At 38.7% G+C, this 15,819-nt stretch overlaps 1 protein-coding gene across 1 annotated transcript in view; it reads right to left on the bottom strand.

Moving 5' to 3' along the window:
- The window catches only part of LOC121871212, a 70,011-nt gene that overhangs the window by 25,727 nt on the left and 28,465 nt on the right, over positions 1 to 15,819 (bottom strand). The window contains exon 2 of the mRNA XM_042373404.1: positions 1,432 to 1,942. Within this exon, the coding sequence (XP_042229338.1) occupies positions 1,432 to 1,480 (49 nt within the window). The 5' untranslated portion in view covers positions 1,481 to 1,942. The remainder of the gene's footprint in view (positions 1 to 1,431; positions 1,943 to 15,819) is intronic.

The following is a 15,819-nucleotide window of genomic DNA, read 5'->3' as shown; positions in this document are numbered from 1 at the left end:
AGTGACCTGCCGTCCAGGAAGGGTGCAACGGGCTAGGCGCCCTCCACCGCGGGTGTATAACGAATTTCTGAACGGAACTGTACATGCAAGTACTTTGGGCCCTCGGAGCGAGCTGTCAGTCTCTTGTCGACTCTCCCTCCTCACCTCAACTACTTCCCCTAGAAATTACTCGGAAACTTTCACCGAGGAAACAGTTCATGAGTAATATAAAAGTGACAACTTTATTTCGAAAAGGACGGAACACGGTGCTAAAACGCGAAGTGGTTGGTGTTGGAACACTATACAGTATATTCATGGTCAGTAGTGTATTTGTACATTACTGTATGCAAAAACACACATGTCCTAATATTATATCAGTCAATGACAAAAAAGATTTCTCCATAATGTAATAAGCCAATATGTAAAAAAGGACTATTTTAGATCAGTATAGTGGTCCCACGATTTACGAGGTCAATTGAACCCATGGAGTAACGCGTAAAACGAGAAACGCATAAATGGAATAACAGAACATATGGGATTAATTGAAATAGAGACTGGGTCAACTCCCAAACTCCACTTTTTCAGACACAATACCTACGTTGTAGTAAAAATAACATCTTAATTTTATGATGGTATGCACACACAATTAATAATTAAGAGAAATATCAATAATATTAGATTTTTAACACTTACATCAGTAGAAAAGATGGCTGGGCACACGGGGATGGGGGGGTTGGTTCCGAGGCAGAGGGCAGATTATTGACCCTCACCTGTATCACTTGTATCAATTGTATCACTATCCACCACAGAGGCTTGCAGGGCCTCTTTGTCAAACCCCTCAAAGTCCATATCCTCACTATCACTGACTTGGGTCAGCTGTGGTGGGTGGCCGGTGAAGAACTCGGTAATGTTTTGATGACTGGGCGACCTTGTGTGCACCCTGCCCGCGCCGCTTCCCGCGTAAATGAGTAAATTCACTGCGTAAATCGGGCATCCCGGTTCTGGCAAGGTACGGCGTAAATGACCAAACGCGTAAACTAGAACCGCGTAAATCGAGGTTCAACTAAAATCTTCGTGTATTCATTGAAATAATGGATTTGTTAACATATCTGTCGGAAATTTTTTGTTTTTTATTGAAACTTATTGATGTAGGTTAGCCGTGCTTTTCAATATTATATATATATATATAGATATAGATATATATATATATATATATATATATATATATATATATATATATATATATATATATATATATATATATATATATATATATATATATATATATATATATATATATATATATATATATACACACACTCGGACATAAACTCACATAATTATTAGTCCGCAATTATGTGCTTAGACATTCTATTTCCCATGCGATAATTTATGGCCATGCATATATGTCATTTTTGTCTTGGTTGGGAAGAATTACTGCAGTTTACCTACCATGTATGCTGATAAGCATGAAGAGTGTTGCCCAGGTGAGCACGTCCATGGTCTTGAGCCTGGCACACCAAGATCTCTACACAGCTCCCCGGCAAAATTATTCCTCACTGACCGTAGTCGATGTTGATCTTCGTTTTATTGTTCAAGAAGACTTCACTAATATAGAACACTCCGTACACCACACACAATATAGTCAACCGAGTATGTTTAGTCTTCACCTTCAGTAGACTATCAAGGTTCAGTCTTACCACACATCTTTGCCTCAGTTAAACACAGTAACTTGATATAGTCTATTACACACTCAGAGGGTATCAGTTATTTCCTACCAGGCAATGAAAATATAGTAGCATGGTAGATTCCCGTGGTATATGTATGCGAGTGGAAGTGTGTGCAAGAGAGCCTGGTGGCCAGCAGTGGGCGTGAGAGACTAGTGATTGAGCCTCACCTCACTCCCTCACACACGCTTACCCACCTTCTCTCTCATCATCGTCTTCTCACCAGACACCGAGATCTGAAAAACAAAATATTTGTGATTGCCATATCATTTATCTTGTGCAAAGTTTAGTAAATTAAACTGATATTACTTTTTCTCACATTTCAATGCGATAAAATATATTATTATGTATAAAATCTACATAAATATTAATAGTAATTTGACAATTAGTTCATTACATCTTTACGGGGGTAAGAATAAACATAGTTTCATAATCGTAGTTTACCACCAGAGCTACAATCATCGGCTGTGGACGCTGCCAGCACACGTCTTCAAAAATGAAAGCTTCAAGTTGCACACAAGTTCAGCGCTCATAGCCAATGACTATATTTTGTAGTAATCCTGTGATATGACAGACTAAGTTTTGTGTGAAGACTACTGTACATTACTGGCCTCAACTTATATTATTCCAGCACATGAAGAAATAAATAGTTGGTACAAACTCACGTTTCTCGAGTCACTTGCCTTGTCTTTTCTTTGGAGGATGTGTGGCGTTGTGCAGGTGTAGGGAGACGTGGAGGGTGTGTAGTGCTGTGCAGGGAGACTTGGAGGGTGTGTGAGGTGATGTGGAAGTGTAGGGAGAGATGGAAAGTGTGTAGTACTGTGCAGGGAGATGTAGAGGAAGTTTTACGTGCCAAGCTGTTGGACGGATGGAGACAGCAGAATTAATCTATAGGATTCTATACGGTCAGACACTTGTGCGTCATCATCAGGACTACTCACGTTTTTGTTACTGTGAACTACTAAAGCCAATATTAGGATCGTTTACTATACAGATAAAAGTGGCGCTCACGCTTGTAGAAGGTTATAGGAGTGATTATTACAGTCTTGTTGAATTTACAGTAAATTTTATTAAATTTAATGCTCATTGAACTTAATCATAATCAGACTCCTTATATTATGTCAGTTTCAAGGCTATAGTTAGTGATGAGGTTTGGTCTCACTAATTCAGCGATCATTGAACATAACCAATGACTTCTGCATCTCCTTTTCCTGTTATCTTGAGACCTCATCATCATCGCTTATGAGACATCTGTTTTGAGTACGACTTCAATTTGTCTTTCATGTATTGCCAGAGGAGAGGCTCATTAGCACCGTCAAAGAGGAGACGAGAGGGAAGACCTTCAAAACGCAGGAAGGGCCATGAGATCCGAATGTTTCTTCGCGGACAAACTTCTTTAGTCAAAGTTACAAGACAATTCATAAGAGCTTATTGTTTTATTAATCAGCTACACAATTTATACTATTTAGAGCATTCGGCGTGAACTGTTTACGGTGAGAGATGATCTTTCTTTAGAAATAGAAATAGAAATAAATAATAATAATAAATAAATACAGTGCCCCGGGTTACAACTTGCAGGGTTCGGGAAGATAGTCTTCTTATGAATATTTCAAGTGAAACTCTTGATCATCCTATCTTATGTTCAGGAAGTAGAGATAAACAAAATCTTACCATAACGGAGATACCTTGCGTCCCCTGACTAGATTATTTATAGTTTTATGAATTGAAGTCATCCATTTAACATATCAGAATAATTTTGTCATTTATCAAGAATCTTTGGAAAGTTTTAAAATATTTGGTGAAACAGAGAGACAGAGAGCTCACGTCATCCATCATCCGCTCCAATTGTTGGTGTCAACTTCTGCCTGACGACTCTTCTCACCACCTGTTGCACGAGGGTTAGTCTTGTAAGTTGTCTGGAGTGAAAATGATTTGTCTTTGTCTTGTTCAGAAATGAGCCTTTGATTCACTTAATTAGTTGGACTAATTAATTTAGACACTTACCAAAATAGAAAGAATCTAAGACAATATGCCAGGGTCTTAACAAGAGGATGAGGAAAGCAGTATAGAAGAGGCACACACAACAAACTAGGTGACCAATCATCAAAATAGATTCCTATATGTCTTTCAAAGGTAGCGGGAGTCAACCAACAATTACAAATTATGAAAGATAGAAACATCTGTATTTCCTTTGACAAAACTCGAGTTATTTTGGGTCTCAATGACACTACAACTTCTCTTATACGCATTTATGGAATAATCGTCCAGATAAAGTTGAAGACCAGCGTATATAGATTTGTAAAGCAGGTTGGATAATTTGTTATAATTTTTAGAGCTCCGTAAAATTATTGTCTTTATCATCGACTCTAAGATATATTTGGTTAACTTGAGATAACCACTTAAGTGGTTAGGTTCGGATATAAATTATGATTTTTACTTATGAACTGGAAATGAAGCGATTAAATGCGAGAAAATATAATAAAAGACGTCATTGAAGAAAAGAAAAAAGTGAGAAACGCAGGAGAAAAGTGTGACGACTTTTAATGGCTTAATACGGGAGAGAGAGAGAAGGGAAATAGAAATGATAAAGGGAAATAGAAATTAACCAAAAAAATGGCTATGGATAATGGAGTAGTATAATTATTTACCTTATACACGCCTAAAGACCTTACCTGTTGAAGCAAATTAACGGCGTTGAGCATCATTAATTTGTTAAAATTAAAAAGAAACTAAACTTATAACTTATAGAACTGACTTTTCCCAGTTGTATTAATTTCCAAATATTTCGTGGAAATGGTCGCCAACAGACTTCAAACAAAACCCGATCCCAGTCATCCGAGAGAACAAGGGCGACATAGAAGTATTCTCAATAACATAAATCGTTTACAATTCGTCCAGGAATTATTGCAGCTATAAAATGAAATATCAGTTTCATATTTGTCTATATACTTTCCACCTTTCACTGTGAATGTACTGCACTTATTGATTCAGTAACGACTTTACCCGTTGTAAATGTTATGAGAGAGAAGTGGAAACGGTTATAATGACATCAAGTGTACATTTCATGCCAGCACAGTGACGTCACCTCAACTCTTTTCTCTACGTCCCCATCTTTTCCTCCTTTAACAGTTTTCTCTATCCACATATTTCTTGATGCAACTAATATTATAATATTTCCCTCCGCTGCTTTGTAAATTGTGATTCTGTTCGTCTCCCATTATTCCATTTCCTGACACCCCGTATCTCACTTCCTCCGTTCTATCTCCATTCCAGTTAATATTAATCTCTCTCTCTCTCTCACCCTTCTCTCCGTCACTTTTATTTTGTTCACTTCCAAACTTATTCAGTAATATTTTAAACTTAATTTTCGAATCACCCACCAGAAAGTGTCATCTGCCGGCGACTCACCTCCCATTTGTACTCTGCATTTACAGTATATCAACCAGTCCTGCTCTCTTCTCTTGCACGCAGGATTTCACTTCTCTCACGACCCTTGACGTGGAAATATTGACCCGTTGTGGCGACATAAGAATAAAGGACTCTGCAATAGGCCTGTTGGTCCATACTAAGCAGCCCTCTGCACACTCAACCCTAAAATTCATAATATCTATCAAACCCACAGTATATTTAAAACTTCCCAACGACTTTGAGTTAACGATGGCGCATGGTAACTTCTTCTACTCGTCCACAACTTTATTTCTGAGCCTAAATTTATTGATTCAAGCCAAAATCTAAATTTATCTAATTTAAAAATGTTGCTACGTGTTTGATTTCATAATTTAAGAGCCTCAGTTTTATCTCTTTTATTTAACTCCATCCTCTATTTATACACGTCGATCATATCGTCCCTCACTATACTGTACGTCTCTCAAGAGAATGTTTTTTTTATTCCATCCTGTCTCTATACTCAAGGTTCCTAAGACCTGAGAATAACTTTGCCTTCCTTTTCTGAATGCCTTCTAGAGAAGCAGTACAGTATCCATTCTATAGTGCTGTGAACAAAATTGAATCGCTTATTCTATTTTTGATGTTACTAATATAAGATTTAGCTGTAAAATAACTGCTACTCCTGTTACTGTAAATGGGATGTAAAGGCGGTCGAGTGCAGTACCGACCATGCTGCCTCCTTTTGTATCGAAGGCTTAGTATACAGTGTACTGTGTACTGTATACTGTGTACTGTATACTGTATACTGTGTACTGTATACTGTGTACTGTGTACTGTATACTGTGTACTGTCCCTAACGGGCGGTCATGCCTATAAGACCCACTTTCACGTTTTTCATTATCCATATCCCTGTTATTCCTCACAGTTATTAGTTGTTTATTCCTATACATATAGTTTGGTTGTGTGTCTTTCCTTGACGCTGCAGTAATGCTAGGAAGAATATTAAATTGGAAAAATCGAATATATTTTTTTTTTACATTTTAGATGAATACAGTGGCTTTCATAAATTCTGCTTATGTAAAAAATGTGTTAAAAAATCACAGAATTATTTTTAATCCTGAACTATTTTGACAACTGTAGTTCACTTGCAACATTTTTATACAATATTTACGCTGTTTGGTGTTGATTCAATCATAGCTATGCTGTAATTAACTTTATTGTGTGCAGCATACCAGCTGATGGGGAATAAATGCCGTAATTGATATACACATCAGTCGAGCCTCCACTAGTCTCTCTACTCTCCGTTGAAATACCCAGTTAGTTGATGTAGTAGTACCCCTGAATGTTGAGTGACTGTTGTGATCCACCATTGAGTGTTGAGTGAATGTTGTGATCCACCATTGAGTGTTGAGTGAATGTTGTGATCCACCATTGAGTGTTGAGTGAATGTTGTGATCCACCATTGAGTGTTGAGTGACTGTTGTGATCCACCATTGAGTGTTGAGTGAATGTTGTGATCCACCATTGAGTGTTGAGTGAATGTTGTGATCCACCATTGAGTGTTGAGTGACTGTTGTGATCCACTATTGAGTGTTGAGTGACTGTTGTGATCCACCATTGAGTGTTGAATGACTGTTGTGATCCACCATTGAGTGTTGAGTGACTGTTGTGATCCACTATTGAGTGTTGAGTGACTGTTGTGATCCACCATTGAGTGTTGAATGACTGTTGTGATCCACCATTGAGTGTTGAGTGACTGTTGTGATCCACCATTGAGTGTTGAGTGAATGTTGTGATCCATCATTGAGTGTTGAGTGAATGTTGTGATCCACCATTGAGTGTTGAGTGACTGTTGTGATCCACCATTGAGTGTTGAGTGACTGTTGTGATTCACCATTTAGTGTTGAATGACTGTTGTGATCCACCATTGAGTGTTGAGTGACTGTTGTGATCCACCATTTAGTGTTGAATGACTGTTGTGATCCACCATTGAGTGTTGAGTGACTGTTGTGATCCACCATTGAGTGTTGAGTGACTGTTGTGATTCACCATTGAGTGTTGAATGACTGTTGTGATCCACCATTGAGTGTTGAGTGACTGTTGTGATCCACCATTTAGTGTTGAATGACTGTTGTGATCCACCATTGAGTGTTGAGTGACTGTTGTGATCCACCATTTAGTGTTGAGTGACTGTTGTGATCCACCATTGAGTGTTGAGTGACTGTTGTGATCCACTATTGAGTGTTGAGTGACTGTTGTGATCCACCATTGAGTGTTGAATGACTGTTGTGATCCACCATTGAGTGTTGAGTGACTGTTGTGATCCACCATTGAGTGTTGAGTGAATGTTGTGATCCACCATTGAGTGTTGAGTGACTGTTGTGATCCACCATTGAGTGTTGAGTGACTGTTGTGATTCACCATTTAGTGTTGAATGACTGTTGTGATCCACCATTGAGTGTTGAGTGACTGTTGTGATCCACCATTTAGTGTTGAATGACTGTTGTGATCCACCATTGAGTGTTGAGTGACTGTTGTGATCCACCATTGAGTGTTGAGTGACTGTTGTGATTCACCATTTAGTGTTGAATGACTGTTGTGATCCACCATTGAGTGTTGAGTGACTGTTGTGATCCACCATTTAGTGTTGAATGACTGTTGTGATCCACCATTGAGTGTTGAGTGACTGTTGTGATCCACCATTTAGTGTTGAGTGACTGTTGTGATCCACCATTGAGTGTTGAGTGACTGTTGTGATCTACCATTGAGTGTTGAGTGACTTGTGATCTACCATTGAGTGTTGAGTGACTGTTGTGATCCACCATTGAGCGTTGTCATCCATCACTGTTTTGTGCATCATAATATAACCTTCCACTTATTTATGATTTTAAAAATTCTCTGCGCTCGTCCAAACGACGTGTCTTATAAATGTTATACAGCATTGCGTTTCTTCTCTACATAAATAATTCAACCAATGTTCCTTTATATCTCAGTTACAACTACAATAAATAATAATATAAGATCATCAGCTATTTATTTATATTGAAAATTGAAATTTCATGTTTTCATCAATTTAACTTCCAGTGTCTATATACAGTACAGTAGGGTGGTCCTTATTTTTCAACTTTGGAATTTTTTACCACAGACCCTGCTAAAAGTGTCCATTTAGGAAAAAAAAACATTGTGTGTAGAGTTATTTTTAAATATATTAATATTTAAAGGTTGCTCAAAGCTGTCAAAAATTATGTAATCGATGTAGTCGATTACTTTGTAGCCGATTACGCCCACCGCTAGTGCGTCGCATTTGGCTCGGTTGTGGTGAGTTTTTGCTGGTCGTGATTGATAATTGGGGAAATTAGAAACAGTTCTGCAGAGTATTCTCATTACTAATTTATATTAATAGTTAATTTCTTTATTCCTCAGGTCAAAATGGCTAATGCAGGAGTAAAAACACGAGAAAATGTGTATTTGATAAAGACATTATGTGATGACATTACAGGGGCTAAGTTACCTTCAAACAGGCAAGTGGTACAGTATTTTTTAAGCCTGCATCGCATAGAGGAAAAAAATCATCAGAGTGGCAGCTGGGGAAGTCACAGACAAAGTTCTTCAATTTTGGACAAAAGCAATCATTCCCACACACCACAAACCAGATTGTGTGAATCAAGTGCACAAAATGTTTGACAAGTGGAGTAGTTTGAAAAAGAACTCTTCAAGAGAGACAGAAACTCAAAAGCAGAAAGAAAAAGAGTTCACTGATACATTTGAAGATCTCTTTGACATTGCACATGTGAATGCTTTGAATATGATGACAGTTCAGGAGGATAAGGATTTCTTAATAGAGCAACGAGAAAAAGGGCGTCGTGGGGTAATGTCATCTCTTGACAAAGTATTCCTGAAAAGAGAGAAACGACGAGGAAAACTCTCAAGAAAGCAATGAAAAGGAAGTTGGCTGCAGACAGTGCAGAGGAAGAAGCCAAAAAATGCCAGGCCATCGTTGTCTTGGACAGCAGTAGTACGTCTTCTGAGGAATCCAACCCATTTCCTGGCCCATCAGCACTTCAAACTCCACCTACTGTCAAGAAGCGTGGGCGAAAAGAAGTTCTAACCCCAGAACTTTCTGCAGCATTAGATTGGACCAAGTCCTCAGATAGAATGGCCATGCACATTGTCACTCAAACTGCTCGGAGTCTGGGCCATGATGTCAGTGAATTGATTCTGAATCGATGAAGCATCAGGAGGAAACGTCAGCATCATCGCAGTAGCAGGGCAGCTGAAATCCTTTCAAACTTCAAACCAGAGTCAGTTTAAATTGTTCACTGGGATGGTGAATTGATGCCTGATTTGACGGGGCATGGGGGCCATGTTGACAGACTCCCAGTTCTTGCCTCAGTCAATGGCACCTCCCAACTTCTTGCTGTTCCAAAACTTCCCTCTGGTACCGGTGATGAACAAGAAAAAGCTGTTGTGAAGGCTTTGCAGCAATGGCACATTGCAGACATCGTGCATGGCATGTGTTTTGATACAACAAGCTCAAATACTGGTCACCACAAGGGTGCGTGTGTCAAAATTGAGCAGTTGCTGGGTTGTGATTTGCTATATTTTGCCTGCCGCCACCATGTACTAGAACTTGGAGCTGGAGCTGCTTTTGAAGCTGTAATGGGGCACTCAGCTGCTCCTGACATACAGCTGTTCAGAAGATTCTAAGCCAAATGGGAACAAATTGACAAGCAGAAGTTTGAAGACTCCTCCACCGACGATCTGGCAGAAGAATCGGTCAGAGCTGTTAGGGACGATCTAACCAACTTCATTGAGAAGGCTCTATTGGAGACACAGCTTCGAGATGATTATCGAGAGCTGCTAGAGTTGGCCTCCATCTTCCTTGGCACATCACCTTCTCGGGGAGTACGATTTTCTGCTCCTGGTACAATGCACCAAGCACGATGGATGGCAAAGACCATTTATTCCTTCAAAGTGTGGTTATTCCGTTCTCAGTTTAAGCTTACTCCAAAGGAGAATAGAGGACTCAGAGATTTGTGCATTTTCTTTGCCCGAATATATGTGAAGGCTTGGACAACTACTCCACTTGCTGCAAAGGCACCAAAAGGAGATCTGATGTTGCTTAAAGCTCTACTAGACTACAGTACCATCAGCGATGCCATATCAAAGGCAACTTTCCACAAAATGATGAGACACCTCTAGTACTTGTCAGAAGAGTTGGTTGCATTGGCCTTCTTTGATGACGATGTTCTCCCAGCAGACATACTCCAAGTGAAGAACCTATATGATTTCACGACAAAGAACACAAAGTCATTTTTCAAAAAGCTCAACTTGAATACAGATTTCCTGGCCCTCCCAGTAGAACAGTGGAAAGATGATCCTGGCTTCCAAAATGCAAAAGTCAGTGTACAAGCTTTGTCTGTGATCAATGATCATGCAGAAAGAGGAGTACCCTTAGTCCAAGATTTCTCAGGCCGCATCACCAAGGACGAACAGCAACTGCAGTATCTACTGCAGGCAGTTGCTGACCACAGGAAATCATTCCCTAATGCCCTCAAGCAGACCTTACTGGGCGACAAAGAGTGAGACTGGTCCTCATGCGACCCCTGCCTTGAGCAGCTAATACCCACTTAGACTAAGTGGAGGGTCCCAGGCTTGGGGGCTAGGAAATGATGTGTTATGAACATTAAGCATAGGCATAATATTGTTAAATTTAATTTGACTTGAGCAACCTTTAATTATTAAAATATTTAAAAACTATTTCACAGACAATGTTTCTACCCCAAATGAAAATTTTTGCCAGGGTCTGTGACAAACAATGGCAAATTTTGTTTTTGGCCCCAAAATAAGGACCACCCTAATATACAGTGAGTATCTTTGTGAGGCGAGATAACCTCAAGAGAAGTTATGTAATGCAAATATACCTGAACTCATCGAAGTTGAAAATCCTTTTAAACTCTAAATTTTTTCTCGCTACACTCCCAAACTCCTTTAATCTTTATCATATCAAGTTCCTTCTGCTCAACTCCTTTTATCCAAAAAATATAGTCGAAAGCTCTCACCGGAATTTAATTCAACCAATCCTAAAAAACATAAAGGAATTAGTTTCTATATAATTAAAAGAACAAGGAAATTTTTAAAACACACTCAGACGTTTTTCCTCTGACACATTAGTATTATTACCACGTCCCTGTCAACCTCAAGTAGTTTTTCAAGGTCTACAGAAACAGGTAGTAGGTACAGTACTTAGAGATGTGATGGGGGTCAAGTGGAGTGGTCACATTGGCTTTGGATGTACTGAGTTTTATTAAGAATTCTGTTGTATCCATACTGCCTCTAGCGTCCGGCCCAAGGCCCCACTGACGTTTTCAACCTCCAATAAAGACTACCAAGTTTGCCTTCCACAAAACTCACTGTATTACCAATTGTAAAGAAGATATGGATATTTGTTATGAGTATCCGTTGCTCCTCCTGTTCAAGACTGTCCGGCCCTAGGGTCATATAGGCATGAAACTAATTAAGGTGTTGAAGCTGTCACCAACACAACAACCACACACTATGTTAACCATCTGTATTAATCAGTGTCAAGGAATAATCCGAGAAGACTGCACAATTCACTAACTGCACTGGCTAACCATTACCCCCGGAACACGATCCGCAAATCGCTTACCACCCCTATTCCCAATTACTGCTGGGTAAACAGCGGCAAATGACATTAACTTACTAACTTTCACTCTGACTGAGGATCGAACCCTTACGTGGCAAGCATGTTGACCATTACACATCAGGTCGCCCAACACACACACACTTTTTTTTTTTAATATCTTAAAATATCCTTAACATTTTCCTTTCTAAACGACAAAATTCTCACTATAACTGCATCGTTAACTACAAAATCAAACAACAAACAGTAGCAACAATACCTTTACAGGCAAATTGTGTTAATTTGTAATGTAATAAAAACAGGTCGGGTGAAAGTACTGTTTAGGCTTTTTTTTTTACGTCACATACGTGTTTACTCTGCAGTGATTGACAATTTAGATATTAATCGTTTGCGGATAGTGTTATGTTTAGCTAGTGCGTATAACGAGTGTCTGGTTTTCCTAGGTTAAGGACGGCTATCTTAATTTAAGCATGGAGGACCTGATGTTTAACAATCCCTTGAGTAAAACTAATTTGCCCATTGAGTAAGTCGTCTTTCCCCATTGAGTACGATGGCTTAACCACTGATCAGTGATTAATTCCTTGAGTAAAATGGCTAGGCTGCTTCTGTAGATTTTTTAGTATTGATGAACCCATGAAGAACTATTTTCTTCTTCTAATTTATCTTTGGTCTGATTTCACTGAACTTTTTTTTGGGGGGGTTAGAAGATGTTAATCCTATGCAGACTATGGCTGGAAGTTCTTAGAAAATAGAACAAATACTTAAGTGTACCCGAGGTATTTGTTTATAATATTTTGACGTTTAAGCTGTAAAGTGATGTCAGTAGTATTTTCAGTGTCCAGAAGAGCTCATTTGTTTACACTTTCATCTTAAATCGATATTTTCCAACTGTTTACATTCAAAACATCAACAGCAGTTTACATCAAACAGAATTATGTCTCTCATAGCTTTTATTTGTTGACGGATGAGTATAATTACTAACTTTGTTACGCGCTTAAAGACCTTAGTTGTTGAAGCTCAGTAATAGCATCATAACGTGGACGGGTTCAGATAATAAACCTAAATCAAACTATCTCGTGCGTGTACAATAATGATGCATCATGACGTCTTTCTTGTTTCGCAGATCTGAAACTACGAGTAATTATTTGTATAGTGTATTGAGAGTAAATTCCACCACCGTTGTCAGAGACAGATAGAGAGAGGACTGAGAGCAACAAAGACTAGAGCCCAGTAATAAGAAACAACATGAGGAAATAACAAAGCCTTTATTGAATTGTACTGTACATATGTGGTAAAATTAAAGGAAATTGGATCTGTGTCGTGGTTTGCAATTCGTCTTTATTTTTATTTTTCATTTTTCTACGAAGTCTCACATGATTTTGAGATTTCGAAAATGTTGAATTGGTCTCCTTACCTCACTGCATGTCATTTAGATAACATAAATCCCAAAACAGTGAAGGGAGTTTATTTGAGTATTGTTGATCGCCTCGAACATTTGGATGCAATTCTAAGACTCAAATCCTCTCGGTATAGTATATCTAATTATCGTAACAAAGACTTTAGTCAAGTTAATAGAGAAGGAAATTATTAAATGCCTCCCAATTATTAATTTGTTTTCTAATGTATGAAACAATTTTATGTACTCTCAACAAAATTTCTCGAACACCTGGGCACGATAGATGTGAGAATGAGCAGAATGGGGCTTGTCATCTCGGAATGGTTTCAGAGTCTTCGAAACTTTTTCAGATTGCATGGTGCTTACAGCGCTCAAGAATTTTTTGGTGAGTGTACCTTAGTTTTTGAAGCACAGGCATACTTATGCTCAACACCGAGAAACTCTAATCACCCGTAAGATTTAACATGCAGAGAAAAGAAAATATTAACTAGTGTTCATATCAGTTCATTAAGACACTGGACTAGTTCCAAGTGCGCCACTAAATCCTCTTACTCCTTCTGTAATAACGATTGACTGATGCATCTCAACCGTGTAACAAAACGATAGCAGCCTCAGTGGAAAACTCAACAGGGCTTTGGTCAAGTTAGCAGCGGGACACTGAGAATCGTCAATGTCTTAATGCTCGCCTGGTATCACTCTTAGCCTATGATGTCCGACAGCGAACGTCTTACAAGCGTTTGTTTTTCACTACCCAGACTTCACGAACACATTATCTGTACTCCCAACATACGGCACCACAGTCCACTTGAACACCCTGATGCACCAATCACTGTCCACAACTCAGACCACCAACCTCTCTCTCTGACCATCCATGTCTTTCTAAACTCCTCACACATAACCCACGCATCACTACACACTTTGTGGTGGCCAGACACGAGAGTCACTCTACATATTCTGAGTTAGCGATGAGAGGTCAAAGCTGGGTCCAGTGGTGAGAACGTGTAGTCGAGGACACAAATAGACTTAAACTACACACACCCTCCACCGCTTCACCCAATTGTCAACACTTCACCTTTCATAAAGTTCAACAATAATTAGCTTCATTTGTGTGTAATATTTTCTGCTATCACTTCAGGCCCGATTGATATCTTTTACGGTAATATTTGATCACTTGTTGAGGAGAAAGTGGTAGTTTTTGTTATAAGGTCATTTTAGTTCCTGTAGCGGTCACCCACAGCGTTGTCAGAGCAGGTCTACTGATGGCAACGATGCTAGCGCTGTATAATACAGTATGTACACCCACAGTTCCTTACTTTCTTACGTAAATGTACAATTCAATTTTGGGAGGTTTTCCTTCTCGCAGATCTTTCTCTCACTTTATCCTTTAACTACGTTTCTGTTTTTTCCTTTTCTTTTCGCCTTTTCCCTCACCTCCCCACCATTTCACTTAACGCCCGTCCATCTTTTCACCGTCTTTCCCCAGTTCCTTTATTTTTTTAATTTTCCTTTCCTTCCATTCTCCAATTACGTTTCTGTTCTTTCTTCTTCTTTTTTATTTTATTTTCATCTCCCCCTTATCAATTTACTTCTTGCAGTCTTTCCCCCACCTCTTCATATTTCCACATTTTTCGACCTGTTTCTCTGCCAGTAAACCCTTGTTCACCTTCCCCCTTTGCTAACTTTCCCTCACCTGGGACTTGTATATTACACTTGCTCCTTGTATTATTTTCTTATAGAATCAATGATGATAATAAACATAACCTCACAATTATCAAGTATTATTCCCTCATCGTTTTATGTTATACTTAATTATTATCCAATTCTCTTTATCAATCCTCCTGTAACAATGATATTTTTTTCACTCCTGAATAAATAAATAATATGTGATATCGTGACTAAATAATATGTGATTATTTTCCAGACAGAAGAACTTTTCAACAGCCAGTATACTTATACCTGTATCCTGAACTCGTCTCGCATTTACCGTGGCTGTCATTGTTAACTTAGTTCTGGAATATCCATTATGTTTCTGCTTACTCTGAGGTCAGTCATTTTCTTTCCTCTTAAACATAAACTGCTACAATTCAATAACAGCTTTACCTAGTCCGTATTATTTACAATTCGATCTTCTTCGTCAGTCCAACTTGGTGTAAGACATTCCTACGTCTAAAGTTTTAAATAAAACATTCTCTGTGTGAAGGAGGCGCAGGCTACTTCTGTAGATTGTATTACTTCAGAATTAGTTTAAACCACACCGGTAAAGCTTAGGTTAGGTTAGCTGTGGTGTGGAGACGCTAGGTTAAGTTAAGTTACGTTTTTGTTTGTTGTAACGGGAGTTCCTTTGAATTTCGTAATGTTACAGAGTAATTATGCCATCCTCATCGCGCCCCAGCCACGTTGACAGAAAATTCCTCTCCCTCCAGATCTGATTAGACTTCCAATTATCGGCTTATCCAATTAATCGCCGTTTCAATTTGGTCCTGTGACGAACGGCCGCTGATTTCCAGGTAGATTATCTTTAATTAGCCGAGTATCATGGACGGTGCAGCGGTAATTCCGGCTGTATTTTTCTACAAGTACATCCTTGTTTTTGGAGTTCTCAAGAATAATTCTACCAATCACAATTATCTGTGTAGTATTAAACTTCATAATGTAACTAAAAATTT

This window comes from Homarus americanus, unplaced genomic scaffold (assembly GCF_018991925.1).
Source record: "Homarus americanus isolate GMGI-L3 unplaced genomic scaffold, GMGI_Hamer_2.0 scaffold40565, whole genome shotgun sequence".
Lineage (NCBI taxonomy): Eukaryota > Metazoa > Arthropoda > Malacostraca > Decapoda > Nephropidae > Homarus > Homarus americanus.
This window is presented reverse-complemented; position numbering and strand designations above follow the sequence as displayed.